Source organism: Cryptotermes secundus, unplaced genomic scaffold (genome assembly GCF_002891405.2).
Source record: "Cryptotermes secundus unplaced genomic scaffold, Csec_1.0 scaffold1283, whole genome shotgun sequence".
In the NCBI taxonomy this organism is placed as follows: Eukaryota; Metazoa; Arthropoda; class Insecta; order Blattodea; family Kalotermitidae; genus Cryptotermes; species Cryptotermes secundus.
In genome coordinates this window covers 378195-400713 of record NW_019718288.1, presented here as the reverse complement: position 1 = coordinate 400713, position 22519 = coordinate 378195, and the positions used below count along the sequence as shown (strand labels likewise).

Genomic DNA, 22519 nt, shown 5'->3' with positions numbered 1-22519 from the left:
CGCTGTGAGAACCTAAAATTAAGCCTATTTTCTTTGCCCAAACAACTTCCTGTCAGCCATCTCTGTTCCCTCAGCACAGGAAGGAAGGTTTGGAGTCACCTTCTGTAAGTTTTGTACGAAGGAAAGGAACATTTGAAAGATTTGTAAATAAATTTGATACTTTCTACGTGAGAGGTATGTACACTGTACTACTTTTTGTACGTTACGGGTGATTTAAATATTATAAAGACATGTATATGTAGGGAAAATTTGCTTACGGTTTTCTGTTTGAAATATGGTACACTTCTAATTCGGCCACATGGCTTGTAGAAGTATACTCGTGTAAACACTCGGAAAATTACGCAGAAGTATAAAAGTGAAGAGAAATTTAACGACATTGTAACAATAGTCCGACATTTCTAATAGTTAATGCTTGTTTTCCAGATGCCGTCAGTGACTCTTAAGGACGTGGACCAGCAGAAATTCGTGAAAGCATTTTCAGCTTTCCTGAAGAAGTAAGAGCTCTTAAAGACTGCGCATTTAATGATTACAGTGGAGTAATTATTTCCCAACTAGTTTCTTGCACTTGCTGCTTTGTTGACAACTCTTGAACACAACAATTAATGTTAATGTGTGAATACTTCTTTGTATATGAAATAGGAGATAGTATTCAGTATTGAGGGGGTGGGTTTCCCCATGCACTGCGACCAGTTTGATCTATTGTGCGTCCCCCTTTTAATTTCTATTGTCTCCATACCCTACCGGTACTGGTGCTCACTATCAGCACCTTTCTGCCAGCGAGGTTTCGGCCTTCTACTGGCAGTGGTATCTGATAATTAGTCCCTTTCTGTCAGTGAGGTCGTCCCTCCTCTGGCAGCGGTACCTAATGCTTCCCCATCTACAGGAGGCACTGGAGACTACTTGAGCAGGAAATTTGCCTAATTTAGCTCAGAGGTCTCTCAGAGACATGAGGTTCTTTTACGTGCCGTAAGTCCACGACATGGGACCCAGGGCTTGAAGTCCCTCCTGGAGGACTTGTTCCCTGAATTTTTCCGCCCTTAAAAATTCCACAACCTCCGCCAGGTTTGAACCCGCGTACATTGAGTCATGAGGTGGGAACGTTACCCCTAGACTACGGAGGCCACTTAGGAGATAGTAAGTGGTATTTAGACTTGTCAGTGTACCGAATAACCCCATAGCAAGTTTGTATAAACCCAAATGCAATAAGTACATAGTACACTGTGCAAATAACGGAACTGCATAACTTCTATTTTCAGATTTGAATAAATGTTGCCATAATTATTAATTTATAATAAATGCAGAAGTAGTAACAACTCATTAAATTAATACTTTTATAAGCTATGTCTTAGAACAGAGTAAACACTACCTTTAAAAATATCCATCCAGACTTGGATTAATATCCTTTGAATTTGACTTAGGCACTTAAAACATTAATTTTCCCATTACAAAATTTCCTTCTAGGACTGGTAAAATGAAAGTGCCAGAATGGGTGGATCTTGTGAAAAGTGCAAGATTCAAGGAGTTGGCTCCATACGATGAAGACTGGTATTACACTAGATGTGCTGCTCTTGCGAGACACATTTATTTCCGTTCTCCTGTTGGAGTTGGAGCTGTTACTAAAATCTTTGGAGGTGAGAATAAACAGTAAAAAATTTTTTTCTCCATGAAGTGATTGCACAGAAAGAAGTTACACTCAACTCTCGATTATCCGGGATAATGTTGGGGATGGAAATCACGATTAATCGAAAACCCGGTTAAGACAAATTTTATTAAAAGTAGTACTGTAATACTGTACCTTCATAATATAATAGGCCTACCTGTATTTAAATTTATTCAACCTCATTTTTATGTCATCTCATGGCCTAGTTAATACTTTTTTTACATTACACTGAAGTATGAATTAGTTATTTCAATCACAGTGTTCAACAACATCCAACACTTAACACTTAAAAAAATTAATATTGTCGTTTGCTTTTTCGCGGCATTTTCCACTTTACGGATATCCGTATGAAGCCTACGAAATATTATCTTGTCACTTAATAAACTGTTCTCTTCACTCTGAAGATAGTCTAGTAAGGATTCCAAATGATTAAGAGCAACACTGTCCACATCTTCCTCATTCTCACTTTTGTTTTTTCAAATCTCGAACAGTTTGTTCTCCAATACTGTATTGCATTGCTAATTGTTTAACTACTACTCTTTTTCCCAACTGATTGATAATTTCAAGTTTCTGCTGAATACTTAACACAACACGCTTCCTTCTACACCCTGACATTTTGCTAACGCACTTGAAGATTGATACAAAGATACTAACTGGAGCAATGTATCTGTCCTTGAAACTTTCCACAAATCCTTGCATTCTTTCTCCCCTACCCAAGAACATTGTGTTAGAATAACAGGACCAAGGAATGCAGAGCTCGGTTCACACTAGTGCGAAAATAGTGTTACAACTCACCATGTGAAACAAAAGTGAATGAATATTAAACAACATATAAGCTTCAAAAAAGCCTCAGTTGCCCCGGTTAAGCCGCAAACTGGTTAATCCGCCCCCGGATAATCGAGAGTTGACTGTAATTGTATTCTGGACATGGGGTTATCAAAACTATTGTGATTGCTTTATTTTATATACTGTATACTCCCAATTATTCATGCATGGCTTGCCTACTTTATGGCTTTATCCATTTAGGCAAATTTTCAACCCCATTGAATGCCTTTTAAGTTTGGTTGGTCTGTATATATGCATGAAACAACTTGAGATCCAATGGACAGATTTTTATGAAACAAGATATTTGGGGTTTGTATGAAGAATTGTAGAGCCATTACACTTGTATTTAGATTGGACAATTCCTATGAACACTTTCTGTGAAGATCTGTTTCTGTATATGTCTCGGTCATAACTGGCTGCTTAATTAAGGTCTTTTATAGTTAAGATTTTGACATGATGAAATGTTCATCAAGAGAGAGATTGAAATTCATATTTGTTGTTTAGTAGGAGAGATAAATATGGTATATAAGGTATGCAGTCTCCACTACAATATTCTGTATTTAAAAAACAAAAAGACACTACTGTGTCAACATTTGTTTATATTTATTTTTACAAACACAACATGTTTTTACCCTCATACCGGGCCATCATCAGGTGTACAGTTCTCAAACTTCAGCTATTGAATTGCAATTAATTCTTCAAATAAGGATCCTTATTATGTCTTGAAATTATTGAAATGCATAATTTCGTAAATTGAGTCTTTTTGGTCAAAATTTAAAATGCTTATGCGGACAAGTTGAAACATGTTCCTGCGTGCTTTAAATGCTCATAATGTACTCAGTCCTGGAACTCATTTGTCAAACCTTGTATGATGCCTCCTTGAGGACTACTGCTTAATCATGGAGAAGTGGTTTGTATGCCCCAGTGACCTTTAGAGCTGTGCTGGTGGGAGTGTAAGCTCCTGACAGGGGCACCCATGCCAAACAGTTTGAAGAGTAAAGGCCCTCCAGGTTGGGGGGTGGTTGAGTGTGGGGCTAATGATCTCACCCTAGAAACATTTACTGTTATGAAACCTCCAGAGACACCCTCCCCCCCCTTTTTTTTTTAGTTCAAATGCCATGGAGGAGGTCAAGACTCGCACGGTGTTGTGGCACCAGTAAAGAGGACTTTATAGTTTAAATACGAACTTATTTACATTGATCCAGAACAGCTTGAATCTGTTAGCTGTAGATTTTATGTTTAGTGATTACTAAAACGTTTCTGCTGTGTGACTTGCATGTTGCTTTGACAGGTATAGGTAAAGAACTGTGTCATAGAGCTCAATTTGTTCAGAATGTTTCTCTTGTAACTCGTGTGTTACATATGCTGTAAGTCATTGAAATATTTAAAATCAGAAGTGAAGAATGATGAAATGGTGTGTGTATAAAAAGGGCTTGTAAAGTAACAGAGATAAAATAAGTAGTGATTGTATTTGTATGCAGAATTTTACTGTATATGAATGCTATATGGGTGTTGAAAATTGAATTACTATGAAGCAAATGTTGTCATTAACAGGACGTCAGCGAAATGGCGTATGCCCATCTCATTTCTGCCGAGGTGCAGGTGGTGTTGCCCGTAAGGCACTGCAGTCTCTTGAACAACTGAAACTTATTGAGAAGACTGGTGATGGTGGACGTAGGTTGACCGTTCAAGGGCGTAGAGATCTTGACCGTATTGCAGCACAAGTTCGGCAAAAGAAACAACTTCAGCTACCACAGTAAACTGTCGTCTGATAATAAAACTTCAACGTACAATATGTAGAGCATGGTAACCCACTAGAAAAATAAAGAAATCATTGTGATTTGTCATCCATTGTTTCTTGTTACTGTTTCACGAGACATATTGTATGTACTGTACTTTGTATGGCCATTCCATCAGTTTGTACTCAATAAAGAACTGAGAAGACTTCTTTCAGTGGGTTTTCAGTTTATAAGAATTGATATAGAGTTTCTGTCTGTTTCAGCAATTCTATCAGATCAGTTAAATAACAGACCATAATTACACACATATAGGTCACCTTCACCTGTGTTGCAATATATTTTTACAGTAAAATACTTGGTGTATAAAATTTTTCACAAAATTTTGGATGTGCTTTTGGTGGTCTGTGCACCGGTACTTCATTAAAAACGGTAAAACTTGTGTGACCATCAGATGTAGCTTGTTAAGTGAACTCATTTTTGACCATTAATTTATCTGATAGAACTCCTTTAAAAACAAATTTAAGAAATCTAAAAATATCTCCCCCATTTCACAAGCAGTCCCCTCCTTGGGAAAATAGATCAGGTAGGGAAGAAATTCCCCAGTTTTATGGGACCCAGTTCTTCATTAACATGTTCACATGAGCATGCCATTGATGCCTATCATGAGCCAGATGAATGCAGTGCACATTCTCACTCAATGTCATATTTTAATATCCCATTTATGACTATTGTCCAAGTAATCTCTTCAGGATTTCCAACTGAAACTGTATGCATTTCTTATAACGTCCGGCAAAGTGTAGAAATTATGAAGCTCCACATTGTGCAGTTTCCTTCAGCTTTCTGTTACTACCTCCTTAGGTCCACATATTTTCTACAGAGCTTCATTCTGTAATCTGGTGATAATACATCATTTGCATGCCAACCCTGCATTTACTTTCAGAGCAACATTCTAATTAACATCGAATAGAGCTGCCAAGGAGGGAAGGGTGACATCCTACTCTGCCTTAAGCACCTGTTAGTGTTTTTGCCCGCTCTCATGTCCACTTGTCCATTTAGATAGGCCTTCTGAGGGCAACTGTTTACTTACGCCATGTCCCCTCACCTCTCAAAACCACGCACCAGTCAACCATGCTCTGTTCTGCTTCTTTCCATTTACCACAATCTGCTGGTGGAAATGGGCCCTTTGCTTGCTTTGTCATCTCATACCACCAATGGTCACCTCTGCTTCCTCCTGTGCTTCCTGCCTCCTACGGTTTGCCTTCCATGATTTTTTTTCTCTTCCCTAACATCCATTCCACTATTGAAAGGAGTGCTGTAAGAGCCAATTTCGATGCTCTCTCTTTCCTCCCTACATCACTGTGCTGGTCAGTTCCTTTTTTTTTTTATTCTCTCTTTAAGTTATGTAGCCTGACAATTTTTCAAAGGCTCTTGCGATTTCTTTCCAATTCTTACTGCCATTGGTTTGGTATAGGTTCTTATACCACCCATCCCTCACCCTAGATCTGTACACCCAATATTCTCAGTTCACTCTTTTTCCCTGAAGAAGACAGGATGTTCTGAAACGTCAGCAAACATCGACTGGACTACACAGCACTACAACCCCAAAGAGGTCAAGTCTGCCAGTAGCCTAGGCTATCAACAGCGCCATAAATGGCTGCAATAGGCTTATATATTTTTTTTATGTGACATGGGAAACAATAAATTTGTTAGAAACAGAAATGTCCGAGATCATTGTTAAGTATTTTTTTAGGAATTTGTTATTTATTCATCCTCTATCCAGCTTTGCTGTGAGTTGGAGTAACTTTCTTCTTCTATAGCAAATACACGAGCATTCAGCAGAAAGCAAATGTTAATGCAGCATTATTTTTGGAACTAGCCTAAACATTCCCGACGTTCCCGACATCAATCGTGGCCTACTATATGTGCAGCAAAAATAGAACAGGAAGTAGGGCAAAGGGTCAAAGTCTGAGAGGTTGGAGAGCCCAGTGATGGTGAAGGTATGTTGAGTTTGATAAGGAGTGAAGTAGAATGGGTGTAGTGTATGTGGTGTTTTAGGTGCTGTAATAACAGAAAAGACAGAAAACGTATTTGTAAACCATAATTAAGTTGTGTGTATAGGATGATACCTATAATTTTAAAAGGCTTACAATGGGCAGAAAGAATCACGGGAAAGCACATGGAAGAGTCAAACTTCCAGTACAAGAGACAAATGAAGAGGAGGGTGTACCGAAAATATCTCCTCAAAAAAGAAGTGAAGTGAAGAATCTAGTAGGAAAACTATTGAAAGGTGAGTAAAATATTTCGTGTGTACGGTTGTAGGCGTATTTAAGCGAACTAAAATATGGGAGTTTAATTTTCTCGAAACTCCACCCATTTTAATAGAGGTTATGGACAAAACAAATCCATTCAGAATGCAGGTCCCTATAGATTAGGCCGTCGCTGAACTCATTTTAACACAAGGCATTGGACAGTCATTCAAATGACCGATAATGAAGGCCGGGATCGGGGCATGACGTCAGTTGTCTTCAGGGTACACCTGGCAATGGGGTACAGTAATTTAAATACGTAGGTAAGTCAATAAATAAGTTACAAATAGATATAGAACTTAAACAAATAAGAGTATTGATTTGAAAAATGCTTTTTTTTCTCAACATAATCTCCCTGTACATTGAGGCACTTGTCTCATCGTTTCACAAGCCCCGGAAAACCAGCAGCATAAAATTCTTTGGGCTGCTGTTGGAAACAGGCAGTGACTTCCCTACAGAAGGCAAACTATAGGCACTATAGCCACTGCTAATGGTTGTTCACATGGCATGGCCTACCTCATAATGCATGACAGGTTAAGTTTTCACAAAGTCTGTGCACGATGGGTGCTGCGCATGCTGACCCCACAACACAAAATGCAAAGAATGGGTCTGGTATTACAGCATCTCAATCGCTACCACAATGAAGTGCACGATATGCTAGTCCAAATTGTCACAGGTGATGGGTCTTTCTTCAAGTGACTTCCATTTGTTTGGCCCTCTTAGACATCATCTTTTCCCGACGATGAAGCTGTAGGAAGGGAATTCACCACCTGGTTCTGACAGCAGCCAAAAGAATTTTATACTGCTAGTTTTCAGGGGCTTGTGAAACGATGGGACAAGTGCCTCAACGTACAGGGAGATTATGTTGAGAAATAAAATCATTTTTGAAATCAGTACTCTTATTTGTTTAAGTTCTGTATCCATTTGTAACTTACTTAATGACTTACCCTCATATATTTATTTGTTCTAAGTTTATTACTTTGTAGTTTACATATAATTAAATCTAAGGATGATTTTGAGTTATGAATTTGGATGTTGAAAGGAGCTTATCTTAATGAAGTAGCCTGATATGGAGAAATGTTGTGCAAGGCCTTGGATGTGGATTAATTTGGAACAACTCAAGCAAGGGAACATGGTAGTGAGATTTGGATTTTCAAATGCCAGGAGCCAGTGGGTCACATTCATTGCAAGCAGAATTGAGAGAATTAGCACAGTATAAGCTTTTTTTAGATGTGAGATTCTCATGTTGCTGACTATGAAGAGTAATTGCTTCTGGGTTGTAACAGCATGCAGTTCAGAGACGACATTTTGAGGAACACATTACCTTCATCATCAGGGTGAAAGAATAAGCCAAGCATAAAATTAGTGAAAGCAGGCAGAGATACTGACAACATTGTAAAATAAACCACAAAAATTAGTAACTAGTTAGGCCGTGCAAAATGTGTTTAAACAAAATTTATATAGGTAAAGGTATGTTTGGTGAAATTCCCATTTAGAATAGTCTGATATAAGCATATGCCTTATTCCCGTTGCTTTTCAACGTGATTTTCAAGTTTGCTTTTGGATTCACTGTTAGGAAGGTTGAAGAGATTTCAGGAACGACTGGCATCATGTACTCAGTTAATTACAATAGTAACATGGGGAAAGTTCCAAGAGAAAGGCATTTAAAAGAGAAATTCTAAAAATTGTATATATATGCGCACACTTTCTTATTTTTAAGGGATGTCTTTGTGACGTGAGATAGTTATGAAACAACTGCTCTTAGGTGAAGTAAGCATGTGCAACTTTAGGTTACATCCTTATGTGGTCTTTCTTGTGTTAATATTGCACTATTAATTGTAAGTTTTCGTGAGCTTCACGTCCTTCCATTTTTTTGTGTTCTATTTTCTGTGAGAGAACATATTGGCATGTGAAGTATATTTTTTTGTAATACTGTATGTATCTTTTTATTTTTCAGTTACTAGTACGATACTGCCTACTCCGAATGCTAGTAAAGAATGGGAAATTCATTTAGAAATAGAAAAGCTCCTAGAGAAGATCAACAAACTAGAATCAGGTATAACATTAAAATCAGCATAGTTATGAAACATTTGATATGTGATGATTTCGGTTATTTGTTTTTCAGCATGTCAAAAATTTTTGTTCGGAAGGGAAGAGAAACCCCCAGTTAATGTAAATGTTAAGCATAAACAATTTGGACAGACGAGAAATTGAAGAAACTTGAGTCTTTCAAATTGTGTTATGTACACAGTATGTCGAGGTTCTGTTAGGACTGTGTTCATTAAACATACAAGACATGACTTATTTTCAAAATTTCACTCTTCTTATTCAAAATAGTCTCCTTCTCAATCAATACCTAGCTGGAATTGATAGAAAAGTTTTCAAAAGCAGTCACTGTACTTATTTTGTGGAATCGCATTTAAAACTGCGGTACATTCCCTTTGGATGTCCTGAATGGTGTCGTGACGGTCTCCTTTCATCACCGACTTAACTTTTGGGAACAACCAGAAATCTGCTGGAGCCAAATCTGGTGAATACAGAGGATGACCAAGGACTGTGATTCCTTTCTGGCCAAAAAATTGTGCATGATATTCGATTTGTGGGGTGGGTCATTGTTGTGGAGGAGCAACCAGAAAACTTGCTCTTGATATTCAGGTCGAATTCGAAGAATTGTTGCCCACAAAGATTGAGGACTCCAAGATAATCAGAATTCACTGTTTGACCTTCTGGCAGAAATTCCTTTGGAATCAAAGGAAATGGTTAGCAGTATCTTTACTCGACTCTTTTGCATGTGCACTTTCTTTGGTTTTGGCTTCTTTGGGCTCAACAATGCTGCACTCTGCCACTTTGTGAGAGGCTCATATTGAAAACACCATGTCTCATCACCAGTAACAATCAATTTTGTAAATTTTGTATCACTTTGGGCCAACTGTAACCTGTCTTTGCAGTGTTCCACTCTGGCATGTTTTTCATCACCTGATAGCACGTGCGGTAGAAACCGCGCACAGATCTTCCATTTGCCAAAATCCTCGGTCAAAATTTGATGCACAGTACTCTTTGGTATTCCCAAAACCTCCTCGATGAGTCTTGCAGAAACACATCTGTCTGATGCAAGGATTTTGGTCACTTTTTTCATATTTTTTTTCAGTGCAACTTGTTCTCGGCTTTGATCCATGTGGAGCGTCTTCAATGTCCTCCCTGCCATCACGAAATACAGCATACCATCTAAAAATGTTCGAGCGACTCAAGCAATCACTACTGTACACACTTTTTATCATTTCATATGCTTCTCCGGCTGTTTTGCCTAACATCAAACAAAATTTGATGTTGCCTCTCTGTTCAAGCGCTATTTTCCGACAAGCATCAGAACAGTACTGTTACATTCAAGGTCAGAACACATGATGCAGTGATGCTTGCACTTTGAAATTATAGACAGCCACAGCTGAAACTTCAATAATCTTAATGCCACAACTCTCCAACAGATGGCATTGCAGGACAAAATTTAAAAAAATGAGTCCTAATGGATTCTGGACACGCCATGTATAAGTTATATTGCCATAATTTTGTACCTGTCATTATGATGTACCTTGTACAACTTCTAACAAGTATATAGGCTGTTAAATGTTAAGCTTTTTAGGCTGCTTTCAATGCCCTGAGCTATGTTGTGCTACAAAGCATATTTACCTTAATCAACTGATGTTCCTATTTAGCTTTACCAGCCTCACCACTGAAGGATCCCATCCCATTGGATATTGTCACTTGTTAGAGAGACTCTTGATGGGGTTTGGATTGGAGATTGGATTTATTGACCACTTACAGGTCATAACTTCAAATAACTGTAACACTTGCTAATTTCCACACTTTAGCAATCACTACAGCACACATTAAGTCTTTTCAGCCTGCTGTATGTTCACGCGTCGTTTTCTGGTAATGGGTGCTAACAGCAGGAATTCTTCAGCTGCACCGACCAAGCATTCTCTTCACAGACTCCCTTACAACTGACTAACTTCTAAACTTCCCTGACTCCTAAACTTGTCTTAGTTAAAAGATCTCAGCTCGGACTGCTTATAAAACACTGTTCATTGTTGCACTCCTGTCATTTCCATGGGAACATATTTATTTGCAAAGGCATTACCCAGTATTGGCTGCGTATACTTGGTTATTAAGAATGTGTTGCCTAGCAACAAATGATGTTTTGTTGTTTGTTTTGAGGTCGTTATCCAGTAACAAATCTACACACTACAGTTTTGTATATATGATAGCAGATGTGGTTGGCCCCATATCTTCCCAGTCTTGGTCAGGAGATGCAGGGACTGTCATAATATACTCAAGTGCTTTTGTTCTTCAAGCATTTTCCATACTTTATTTTTTAAACATGATCGTAAGTAAGTGCTGTGTTTCAGAGAATAGATGTATAAAGTAATTTATTCACACAAATTATGTTTTATTCTATTGGCAGTTTATTGACAGTAGATGAATATCTTCATGTTTATCATCATCTTTCTTTTTTCTTCCCCCTTCCAGGATGATATGTTTTCCTGGATCAGCCCAAAACAGTTAACAGTTAAGAAGAAAGCAGTCTTCTGGGATTTGGCACCGTGTATATGTGGTGTTAACCGACGTTTCGGAGGAACGTATCGCCCCCATCTTCAGGGTAGAAGAAAAAGTATAAGAATTCTGCAAGCGACAACACCGTGAGAAACGGTAAAGCAGACTGGGACCTGATCGACCGCATCACCAGTGAGAAGGCTTTACGCATCGCTGATGACATAAGAGCCAGGCACTGCAAGAAGTTTCGGTGGTTGCATGAGGCCCAGCACCCACCCGGCCCACCTGACAGCAAGAAGACAGTGGTCAACTTGAGTGATGTGCCACTGGATGAAGCGGCCTTCTCGGCCCTGAGCAAAGGCCTCAACTTTGCGGTGGCTCCGAAGTCCGTTCCCATCAAGGATATCCTGTGCGGGGTGGAGAAAGTGATAATGGCCCTGCCTGTAGAGACTGCGGAGGAGATCCGACAGGAGACGGTCAGGATTCTGAAGAACTCCCACAAGCCAAATGACAATCTGACTGGTGCTGAGAGAAGAGCCCTTCGGTCCTTAAAAGCCAATGAGGCGCTCACCGTCCTTCCGGCTGACAAGGGTAATGCGGCAGTGGTACTGGATACGTCCGACTACAACCGGAAGATCACCGCTGTCTTGGAGGATAAGGCTTACAGGAAGTTGAAGAAGGATCCTACTGATGCCATAGAGCGGAAGACTGTCCTTCTTCTGAAAAAGTCCCCGATTGCTGAGGAGGTCTGCCAACAGCTACGACCTCAAGGTTCCAGGCCACCTAGACTCTACGGGTTGCCGAAAATCCACAATAATTTTATGGTCTGCTTTACCGTTTCTCACGGTGTTGTCACTTGCAGAATTCTTATACTTTTTCTTCTACCCTGAAGATGGGGGCGATACGTTCCTCCGAAACGTCGGTTAACACCACATATACACAGTGCCAAATCCCAGAAGACTGCTTTCTTCATAGTCACCGCCGTGAAAGCCTCAAATCTTACAGTTAACAGTTAGTTATACAGAAATCCAGTCAAGAAACTTTGTGCTTTTATGGAGCCTAAATGATTAAGTTTTCACAAAAATACCTGAAAGTGAACCATGTTCTAGACCAGTTAAATCAAGTCCACAGCTTTGCACTTTGTTCCTTCGAGAATACATTTTTATATTGTCTTACCATCTATTTCAGGTCTTCCAAATTATCTTATTCTTTCACCTTTTTCCAGGCTTCATTTCATATATGCATTTCTTAATTTTCTTACATATGATGTGTTCTGCATGTCTCACTAATCCCATCAAATTTACTTTATTAATTCTAACAATTTCAAGTGAAGAACAGAAATTTTGCTCTTTGGTATATCATTTTATGAAGTTCTCAGCACCCACATCCAAAACAATATCACACCATGTGGCCCTTCTTATTATATGTGTAATTTTATCACTAACAAACTCCACTTTTTTTTTAGCTAATCTGATTCTTTTGTATATGAGAAAGCCTGTCCCCTAAGTGATAATTATCCTTTTCTTTACTATGGAGAAAATAATGTGTTTTCTGATTTTGCTTCTAAAACTGGAATGTAACTAGTAAGATCAGCAATGATGACGTGGAGATTGGAGAGCATAATTTTCCATGATTTACATCGTTTTCTTCCAGATATGAAGATTCCAATTTCAGACCGAGACACTCGCATTGAAGAATTCATTAACTGGATGAAGGAGAATGGAGCTGAAATTGATGGCATAAAAATTGCACAGTTCCCAGGCTATGGGTATGGCATCAAAGCAGAAAAAAATTTTGCACAGGGTGATCTGTTGATTGCAGTCCCTCGAAAGGTGATGCTGACCACTGAGAATGTTGGTGATTCATTGTTAGGTATGTTTATGGTGTTTTGTTATTGCAAGTACATCTTTACACAGATAATGATAATCTGGTGATATAAAAACTGTAGGACCTGTAACTTGGGAAGTAACTTTTAGATTTTAATTTATTTTTGCTTGAAAGTTGATTGATGATGAGCTGTATTGACTTGATACAGTTATTGACTTTTTGGACATTGTCAATAATTTTGTTTTTTATTTAAGAGCAACATTTCGGAAGCCTGGATTCTGTCGCCATCCTCAGGTAAAAGCCTACTCTGTTGGACCCAACAGATACAGCTAGTACCTATCTCAGGAGAGAGGGACTAGCTCAATCGATTGGGTCCAGTTGAGTAGGCTTTTACCTGAGGATGGTGACAGAGTCCAGTCTCTGAAGTGTTTTTAAATAAAAGAAACAGGATGCTGGATGAAAAAAAAGTCAATAATTGTGTTAATAGAAAATCACGGACTTTTAGATCTTATTTGTAATGGCTTGGGTAACCAGACATTCTTAATAAAGAATATAATAGTTAGCATAATTGAATGACAAACTACCATGAAGGTACATTTTATATAAGGAATGTCATATCAAGTAGTATTCTCAGAATGGATTAATGGCATGGGATAGTGCACTCAGTATAGCAACTGGCTACAGGCTAAACAACAAGGGTAAGTAAAAAAAAAGTAAAGCTATCCCCGTACCAGGCCGTGAAGGCCCATAGGATTGTGAGACGTTGAGGTTCCCACATTATCTAGACAATCAGCTCAAAGATGGCGGTAAGGTTGTCAGCCCTACGCGCCAGCCGCGCTTTACTCCCCAGGAAAATTATTTAATTAATTCCTGGTACTCATTTCTGTTAGAGGCTGAGTAAACCCCAGGGCCTAGTGTGGCTGGAAAGATTAGGTCAACTGAAAAAATCCAGTGACCTCATCAGGATTTGAACCCACGACCTTCCGGCTTGTAGTATAGCTCCTCAACCACTATGCTATCGCGTGCCCCTAAACAACAAGGGTTGGGTTCTGAATTCTGGTAGGGTCAAGAATTTTCTCCACATGGTCCAGACTGGTTATGTGGCCTACCTGGCCTCCTATCCAGTGCGTACTGTGGGCTCCTTCGCTGGGGGTAAAGCAGCCAGGGCTTGAAGGTGACAACACCAACTAGTACCAAGGTCAAGGAAACGTGGATCTGTACATCTACTCCCTTATACACCTTCATGGCATAGTACTTAATTAGTTAAGCACTGGGATATCTTTGCTCTTTTTTTTTTATGGCTGTTAATGGCATACATACAAGGTTATTATGCAGTAAACTCTCAGTTATCTGCATGTATGTGGAATGGAGTGTGCTTCTTACATGAATCTGCCAGTTGCATGAGAGAAATTATTATAGAAAGTGCAATGTATTAATTTTCTGTTTAATCTTAATATGCCTTAAATGAAGAGTGTTGCCTGTATATTGATCACAATTTCTCCATCTTAGGCATGAAGGAATCGCTTGGAAATGAGAACTTTGCAAATTGTCTGTTGCATATCACAAGTTAGAGCTAGAGTTAAAGTGTACAAACAAAAGAGTATTTTTAAGTTAGTACTGCTTTAAATTTAACTTTTTTAATGAGTGACCCTTGTTAAATTTTCAATAATTGTACGTAAACCTTATTTATTGTATATTGCATTAATGGCACATGAGCATGGTACATTTAGCCAAGATTCTTAGGCTTGTATGTCCAGTTGAAATAAGGAAATGTATTTTACCAATGGAAAGAATCTGGTACTATACCTATTATAGAAAAAGGGAAAAAAGTAATTTCAAATGAATCTGCTTTGGCATACTCCATAACATATTTTGGACTAATGTTCTGCAGGAATCCATTAATTAAACTATTTGCAAAAAGTGGCCTTGGCCTCCTGACATTTCTTGTTTCTTTCTTATTGATAATGTCTTAATGACTATAGAAGATACATAAAAGGTAAGGTAAAGTTCTCACTGTGCTTAACTAATTAAGCATTATGCCATGAAGACATGTGGGGGGTTGTGAATGTATAGATCCATTTATTCTTGACTTTGGCACTAGTTATAGGTCAGCTTCACACGCTGGTCACTTTACCCCCAGTACCCATTGGATAGGAGGTTGCGTGGACCCCAGAGCCAGTCTGGACGACATGGAGAAGAGAAAATTCTTGACCCTACCAGGACTCAAACTCCGACCCCTTGTCGTCCAGCCTGTAGCCAGTTGCTATAGCAATTGTGCTATCACGGCTCCCGTAGAAGATACATAATGATAAATCAGTGCATTTGACGTCAAGCAGGTTTTGAGAATTCAATTAAATTGACCCTAACTTTGTTTTAGCATATGGTACAGTTTTTGTAACTGAATGTGGTCTGTATTCTTTGTGTTCTGTACAGGTCCTCTGATGCGTACGGATCCAATGCTACAGCATATGCCCAATGTGGCCTTGTCTTTGCTGTTGCTAATAGAGAAGTTCAAACCTGACTCATTTTGGAAACCTTATATTGCAGTTCTCCCAGCAGAGTACACCACTGTGCTGTACTTCAAAACTAATGAACTACAGGAGTTGAAGGGATCTCCCTCCCTAGGTGAGTGGGTGGTATGATGTTGTACATTCATAGTTAGGATCAGACATAACCATTGCAACTTTTGTGTATTCATTCATAACTAACTTTGTTAACCGTTCAGCGTGGTTTGACGTGTATGTTTCGTCAGGTATTTAAATCGTCTGGGGGGGTTCGACATGTATGTTTCGTCCAGCTGCACACCTATGTTATAACGCCCATAATAATTGATGGTTTTGCTGTAGATTGTTAGATTTTTCGCTGGCCTGTTGTCAGGAGAACTATATTTAATGACACACAAGTTTAAGAGCGCTAAGTCATCGTTACATATGCCTGTCTTGCAGCAAATTCCTGTTGCTTCTGGTAGAACTTTCCTCCTTCAAGCTGTCATGAACGGCGTGTTTTCTTTCCTATGAAGTTATAAACAGCAGAGACGTGATATGTGCTGTGTTTATAATATCATATTGCCCTGAGCTGGCCACACTAACACACTCAATTATAATTCTTAGAAGAGGGATGTCCAAAAATTTATTCTTGCAACATCGATTGATTTCGCACAGTACATAGCACCCAGTTCTTAGAAAAACGCCACGAATTAAGGCAGAACACTATGGTCACCCCCTATGACGATACTGGTGTGTGTGGGGTGGGAAAAGAACTCATTCCTTCATGTATTATCGCTCCAGTTGACGCCATTTTATCGTACTGACCTTGGTGGTCGTTTCGAGGGATGACCATAAATATTTTTTTTGAGCCAGCTAAGCTCTGCTTTCGTGCACTACATACCAGCCAGTTCTTAGAATAACTTCATGAATTCTGTGGTCACCCCTATGACATCTACTGTCGCCAAAATGGATGGAATATCAAAGGCATAGCAACAACCCCTTGTTATGATAACTCGTAACGTTGAATTTACTGCAGCTGACCTGACTAGATAAACTGCTCACGGAAAGACATTTCCTTCAACTATACCCCTCACGGGGAAGAAGGCAAGGCCGCACAGAAGCTGTATGGTTAAAAAAAAGAGCAAAAGAAAAGATACACAATATTGGAGCGATGAATGTGGGGCACCGTTGGGTTACACGAATGCTTCAAGGCCTTCCTTACACTGCTCAAATTCTGAACCACCTGCTTCCTTTGACGAGATACCGGGTGCTCATATTATAAGGTAAGGTTATAAAAACCATCTTTTAAGATCATTTTAGTGAAAGTTTCATGCTTCAAGGCATACCATTCACTGCTCAAATACTAAACAACCTGCTACCATTGCCGAGATACAGGGCGCTCATATTATAAGGCAAGGTTATAAAACCACCTTTTAAGATCATTTTAGTGAAAGTTTCATGTTCTTATCTCATAGAATTTAAGAACAATGATGAATAAATCATTTTCGAGCAAAATTTAAATGGCCGGCTGAATATATTACCGCCGGAGACGCGGCCGCGGAATTTAAATGACCGCGCCAAAGGGTTAAGCAGAGCGTGTAGCATTCTGTGAAGCCAGGTGTTTATCATCATATTCATGAGACCCTGTCGCTGGTGCCTGCTGTAGTTAAATTAATCCAGTCCATATCTTCCCACCCAGTGGACTTAACGTCTATTTCAATATAATTGTTCCCTCAGTCTAGCTCTTCTTAGTGGTCTCTTCACTTCAGTTTTTGCAGTAAATGTTTTTTAGGCATTTCTCATCCTCTGGGTGCTGCATACTGAGGTTATCTCATCCTGTCACTGCTTGGTGAAGAGTGAAAATATGGAGCTCCTCATTATGCAGTTTTCTCCAGCCTCATATTACTTCCTTTCTGTAGGGTCCAGATTTTCTCCTTAGGTACTGTTCACAGATGTTTTCATATACAGGGGATGGACAAAAATATGGAAACACCCAACAAAAAACACATTACCGTGACTAATATGGTGTAGGACAACCTCTGGCTTGCAGAACTGCTTGCAGTCTCCTTGGAATGGATAAATAGAGGTCCTGTATGATTTGCAAGGGAATCTTGTACCATTCTTCCTGAAAAACATGGTAAGTTCTGTTATTGATGATGGAGGCGGATAGCGCGCACGCAGATTGCTCTCCAAAACAGACCACAAAGGCTCAATAATATTGATATCTGGCGATTGTGGGGACCATGGCAGATGTGACACTTCATCTTCATTCTCAGAAAACCAGTCCTGGACGATGTGAGCTATGTGAACACAGGCATTGTTGGCTTGGTAAATGGCATCACCATTAGGGAACAAAGTTTCCACCATGGGATGGACCTGGTCGCCCAGAATGGTCACATAGTCATTGGCAGTGACGTGACCTTGCAGGGTAATAATGGGTCCAACAGAATACCACGATATATCTGCCCATACCATGATCGAACCCCCGCCATGTTTCACTCTTGGCAGCAAACAATCTGGATCGTAAGCTTGGGATGGCGTTCTCCAGACGTAAACTCGGCCAGAAGTCAGAAACAGTGTGAACGTGGACTCATCTGACCAAATGACCATCTTCCATTGCTCCATAGGCCAGGTTTTATGACTTTGGGACCACACTGCCCTCTTAGTGGCATTTTGATCAGTGATAAGTGGCTTTGGAATTGCAGCTCGTGCAGAAATACCCTGCTTGTGGAGTTCCCTTCATACTGCTTTGGTGCTGACAGGGTACGTGAGCGTGACATTCAGTTCAGCAGTCACTTTTGCAGCTGTAGTCTTCTTATTTTTCATCACAATCCTACACAAAGTTCATCTGTCTCCATCACTCAACACATTTCCATCCACGCTGGTGTTTATCAGATGCGGTTTTTTCAGTCCTCCTGTATGCGGTCATAATCTTGGATACTGTGCCTCGCGAAACACCAGAAACCTCGGCTACCTTGGTTATGGAAGCACCCACCATATGGGCCCCAACAATTTGCCCATGTTTGAATTCTGTTAGCTCTGACGTGATGCAAAAAAAATTGCACAGAACACTGTCTCGACAACAAATGAAGTTTGCAACATATTGTGGAGGTTGTCCAGGTAGTGGTGTTGGGTAGATACGACAGCATGACCTACAAATGTCGCTAAAATAAACACTTCAATTCAGGCATGCATTTCACGAGGTGTTTCCATATTTTTGTCCATCCCCTGTATAAGATCTAAAAGTTTGTGATGGTGGTACTTTTGTACTATAATTTCACCAAAACCTTAATTTTTGAAAAAGTAAACAAGTTGAATGTGAAACTGAAAGATTAGCATCAAGTTTCTGGACCAAATACTGTGAAGTCATTGCTTCTTGTTTGATAGCAGAGTTGAGGAAATTTCACTCCTCACATATACATAGGGCATTTTACAGAGATAAAATGAAGTCATACAGGTGAGAGGACTGTGCTCACATATTGTGAGAGAACTTTTCCAAGTGGAACATTATTTGTTTGTTTAATTACATTCATGAAATTGATGCATCTCTGATTGTATACGTGCAATTTACTTGTTTTAGAACCAGCGCTGAAGCAATGCCGCAACATTGCCAGGCAATATGCGTACTTCAGTAACCTATTTCAGGTGAGTGTTCTATACACATATACAGTAATGTTTGATAACCAAACACTGGAGTGAGGTCTTGGGATTCTTGGTCCATCCTGGTAATTGTGGAGATAGTATCTTTAATAGGCCAGGATTACTTTCACATCCATCACAGTTCATTATTCATAATCATCAAAGTTTGATGAGAAATATAAAAACTGTATGCTTTCAAGACTGGATTTGAAAATGTTTGAGGTCCCCTGGAACTAGTTAGTTAGTTAGTTAGTTAGTTAGTTAGTTAGTTATTGGAGAGGGTGGGTTTCCCCATGCACTGAGACCTGTATTGGTCCATTGTGCATCCCTCTATGATTTCTACCAGTCTCTATATCCTATCGGTACTGGTGCTTACCATCAGTCCCGCCCAGCCAGCGAGACTGGCTCTACTAGCTGAGAGGTATCTATAATGCTTCCCCCATCTACCAGAGGTATTAGAGACTGCTGTTGGGTGGGAAACGTCCGTTAATTTGGCTCAGTGACCTCCTTTGGAGATATGAGGTTCTTTTACGTGCTGTAAAGCTACGACATGTGACCCACGGTTTAAAGTCCCTCCCGGAGGACTTGTTCCCTGAATTTTTCTGCCCTTAAAAATTCGATGACCTCCGCCGGGTATTTGAACCTGCGTACTACGAGTCATGAGGTGGGAACGTTACCTCTAGACTGTGGAGGCCGCTTCCCCTGGAACTAACTTCATGAAGCAGAATTTTCTTGTGAAGCTAATAGTCGCTCGTCTAGTGAAGAAATTCCTCGACTTATATAGAACTCAAAGTTTTATTGTGTTCACATGAGTCTGCCACTGGACCCTATTATGAGATAAATCCAGTTCATATCCACTCCCCATTTTTTCCTTAAGATACGGCTTATTCTACCACCTACACATAGTTCTTGTAAGTTAATCGTTGTTCTTCATTAATATTGTAATGTAGATGGACAGAGCATTGCTAGGTAGCTGACTGTTAAACACTTCGCGACCAAATACATGTAAGGTAATAATAGGAGTTCTTTGTGGTCTGTGCCTCATGGCCTTTGAAAGACTTAAAACCCTTGAACTCTGGAAAGTGTCTTTGAATGTAATTCTAGTACTCAAGGAGTTAAATGTGTTACATATTTCATAGATGAATGTTTTATTGCTGTAATATGCAGAAAATGAACTAAAAGTGTACTGCTTTTGTTCTCTGATCTTAATATTTAAGGTTGACTTTCTAAATATTTGTTGCAAAAATATTTGTGGGAAGCATGCTGTGACACTATAGTTAAGTTGATTTTGGTAAGTGACTGGTACATGTAAGTTGCATTTCTGGAGCCCTACATGAAATGGGCCACAGCTGCATCCTGCATCTTACCTAATTATTGCTGTACTGTCATTCAGTGATGATGATGCATCTTGTTGATAAATGATAGTAAAATAAAGCAATGAACAAAGAGATTGCAACAGAAAAAATAAAAATGTTTGTCTAACAGAAATGGATAACTTAAAAAGAAACTGCAAATTTTATGAGTTCCACTCTAAGTTGGATGTTACATTTAGTTTTTGCAGGTTGCACATGAAAAATTTGGTAGAGGCCTTGCGACGAGCTGATCACTCGCCCAAGGAGTCCTACCATTTGTGTAAGATCTAGAAAAACCGAAGTGAACGGAGTTCAAGGAGGTAGGCCTAGGCCCACTAGGGCTGTAGTGCCAAGGAAGAAAAAGAAAACATGAAAAATTTGTTTCAGAGACTGGAATAGAAATGGATAATTCCTTAGATCAGGTTACCTCTATATATGTGTGTGTGTGTGTGTTGGGGGGCATGTGTAGTAGGGAATCAAGCTTTGATGTGTTTTGGCCCATTTTAAGCTTTGATTTTAGAACATTAGATATCCAGTTCTGATGTATGAATACTTATGTTTTAGCAATCAACCGACCCCGGTATTGCTTCACTGCGAGAAGTTTTCACATATGAGCAGTATTGGTGAGTACAGAACAGTTACGTTGCTTATTGAGTCAGTCACTGAATGACAAACTTTTGCATAGTTAAAATGTAAAATAACCAATGGAAGGTATGTGGTTCATGTAGCTCATGCTACTTGTGGGAAATTTCTAGGTGCTAGAATAATTATTTGTGTGTTATCCTTAATGTTACTACAGTAACACACTCCATGGAGAAACTTAGAGTCTCTCGGCTAGTCAAGAAATATCTCACATCATATGGAATCTCAGTTTTCGAAAGCCTGCAGCTGAACCTTTCATTAGCTTCGTAAATTCAGTCAGTATTCTTAAACTTCGTTTCATCTGAGATACATTTTAATACTATCCTATCATCAGTGTACCTTCAGATTTTGGAACAAAAATTTTGCAGGCACTTCTCTTAACTATCAAGCCTTTAACACAAAACTAGCATTAAGCCACCAAGTTGAACTAAGGATTTGTGAAGCCCAAGTTATGAAATAACCATAACAAGTTCATAGAAATATTTTTATGACTGATAAGCTTGTCTTCGGGTTTGCGAGTGTGATTTTAAATGTGAATCAAGGTAGATCAGAATGCATTTTACTTCTGATATGTGTTGTTGTACTGTTACACATTAGCCCAAAGATTAAATTAGTGACAAGTTCAGAAGTATTGGTATATTTATGTCACATTTATATTTATATTTATGCTGTATGAAGTATGAATGTTTTTGAACACTTCCTGCCTTCCGTGCTCTGTAGAATGCGGAAGTGCTGTCCACATGGTCTGTATTTTCCGTGCCCTGTTGAGTGCAAATTCACTGAAAATTTATACTTTTTTTTCTGGATGTAAAGCTTTGAAAGATTTTTTTGGTGGGAGGCCAGGAACTCATTCTGACATTGCTTTAGGCCCTTTAAAATTAATTCTTTGAAGAACTATCTCTGTCATTCCCAGTGAATGATTAAACAGAAACAGAGAGGAATAACAGCTCTTAACCAGAATAGGGCGTATGTATCAAGTATAACTACCTCCTCTACACAATACTATGGAACCAACCTGACAGTTTCAGTAGTCTGCCACTTTACTTGAAAACAATTTGGGTTAAAATGACATGAAAATAATGAGCACTATTTCAGCTCACTGATAATAAAATAAGTAATGCTGCCCTATTTTATTTTATTTTTTTCCTCTGGTATATGACAAATCCTTGAGCTGGGAGAGCTTAGTCAGTATAGGGGCTGTCAAAAGGCTGTTCAACCTCTGCTTGATTCATTGCAGCAGGGGACATTTTTCTTTTCATCACCATGCCCAGACCAGCTATAATACTGGTGCAGTCTCCTACCCAATGAGTAGTGGAGGTAAAGTGGCTGAATTGTGGAGCTATACCTCCACTCATTCATTCATCTCCATAGCATGGTACTGAATTAAGCTCAGGGACAGCTTTATCTTATGTACATTATATACAGAGAATCCACTCAGTTGTTGAAGTAACCTGTATAAAAATTGTGTCAGAACAATAACAAGTACAAGAAGGAA

General features: G+C 39.2%; 2 protein-coding genes across 4 annotated transcripts in view; both read left to right on the top strand.

The window, feature by feature from the left end:
• Positions 1-65: 65 nt before the first annotated feature.
• On the top strand, positions 66-4438 carry LOC111875768 (40S ribosomal protein S19). Its single transcript, XM_023872285.2, has 4 exons — positions 66-174; positions 424-494; positions 1462-1631; positions 4040-4438. Exons 2-4 carry the CDS (start codon positions 424-426, stop codon positions 4243-4245), a joined length of 447 nt encoding a protein of 148 aa, XP_023728053.1. The 5' UTR covers positions 66-174; the 3' UTR covers positions 4246-4438.
• Positions 4439-6045: 1607 nt separating this feature from the next.
• LOC111875713 (actin-histidine N-methyltransferase) overlaps positions 6046-22519 on the top strand; it is a 53855-nt gene continuing 37381 nt past the window's right edge. The window contains exons 1-6 of one of the 3 annotated variants that reach the window (XM_033750248.1): positions 6046-6511; positions 8488-8586; positions 12732-12950; positions 15339-15530; positions 18972-19036; positions 20947-21005. In XM_033750248.1, the coding sequence (XP_033606139.1) occupies positions 6373-6511; positions 8488-8586; positions 12732-12950; positions 15339-15530; positions 18972-19036; positions 20947-21005 (773 nt within the window). In that variant the 5' untranslated portion in view covers positions 6046-6372. The remainder of the gene's footprint in view (positions 6512-8487; positions 8587-12731; positions 12951-15338; positions 15531-18971; positions 19037-20946; positions 21006-22519) is intronic. The other 2 variants (XM_023872186.2, XM_023872175.2) reach the window with 2 other exon arrangements.

What these genes read in the sequence shown, in the direction of transcription:
- LOC111875768 (XM_023872285.2), top strand. Translation starts at nt 424, where the DNA reads ATGCCGTCAGTGACTCTTAAGGACGTGGACCAGCAGAAATTCGTGAAA. An exon ending in TTTTCAGCTTTCCTGAAGAA is followed by an intron (nt 495 to 1,461) that starts GTAAGAGCTCTT and finishes ATTTCCTTCTAG; the next exon opens with GACTGGTAAAATGAAAGTGC. An exon ending in TGTTACTAAAATCTTTGGAG is followed by an intron (nt 1,632 to 4,039) that starts GTGAGAATAAAC and finishes TGTCATTAACAG; the next exon opens with GACGTCAGCGAAATGGCGTA.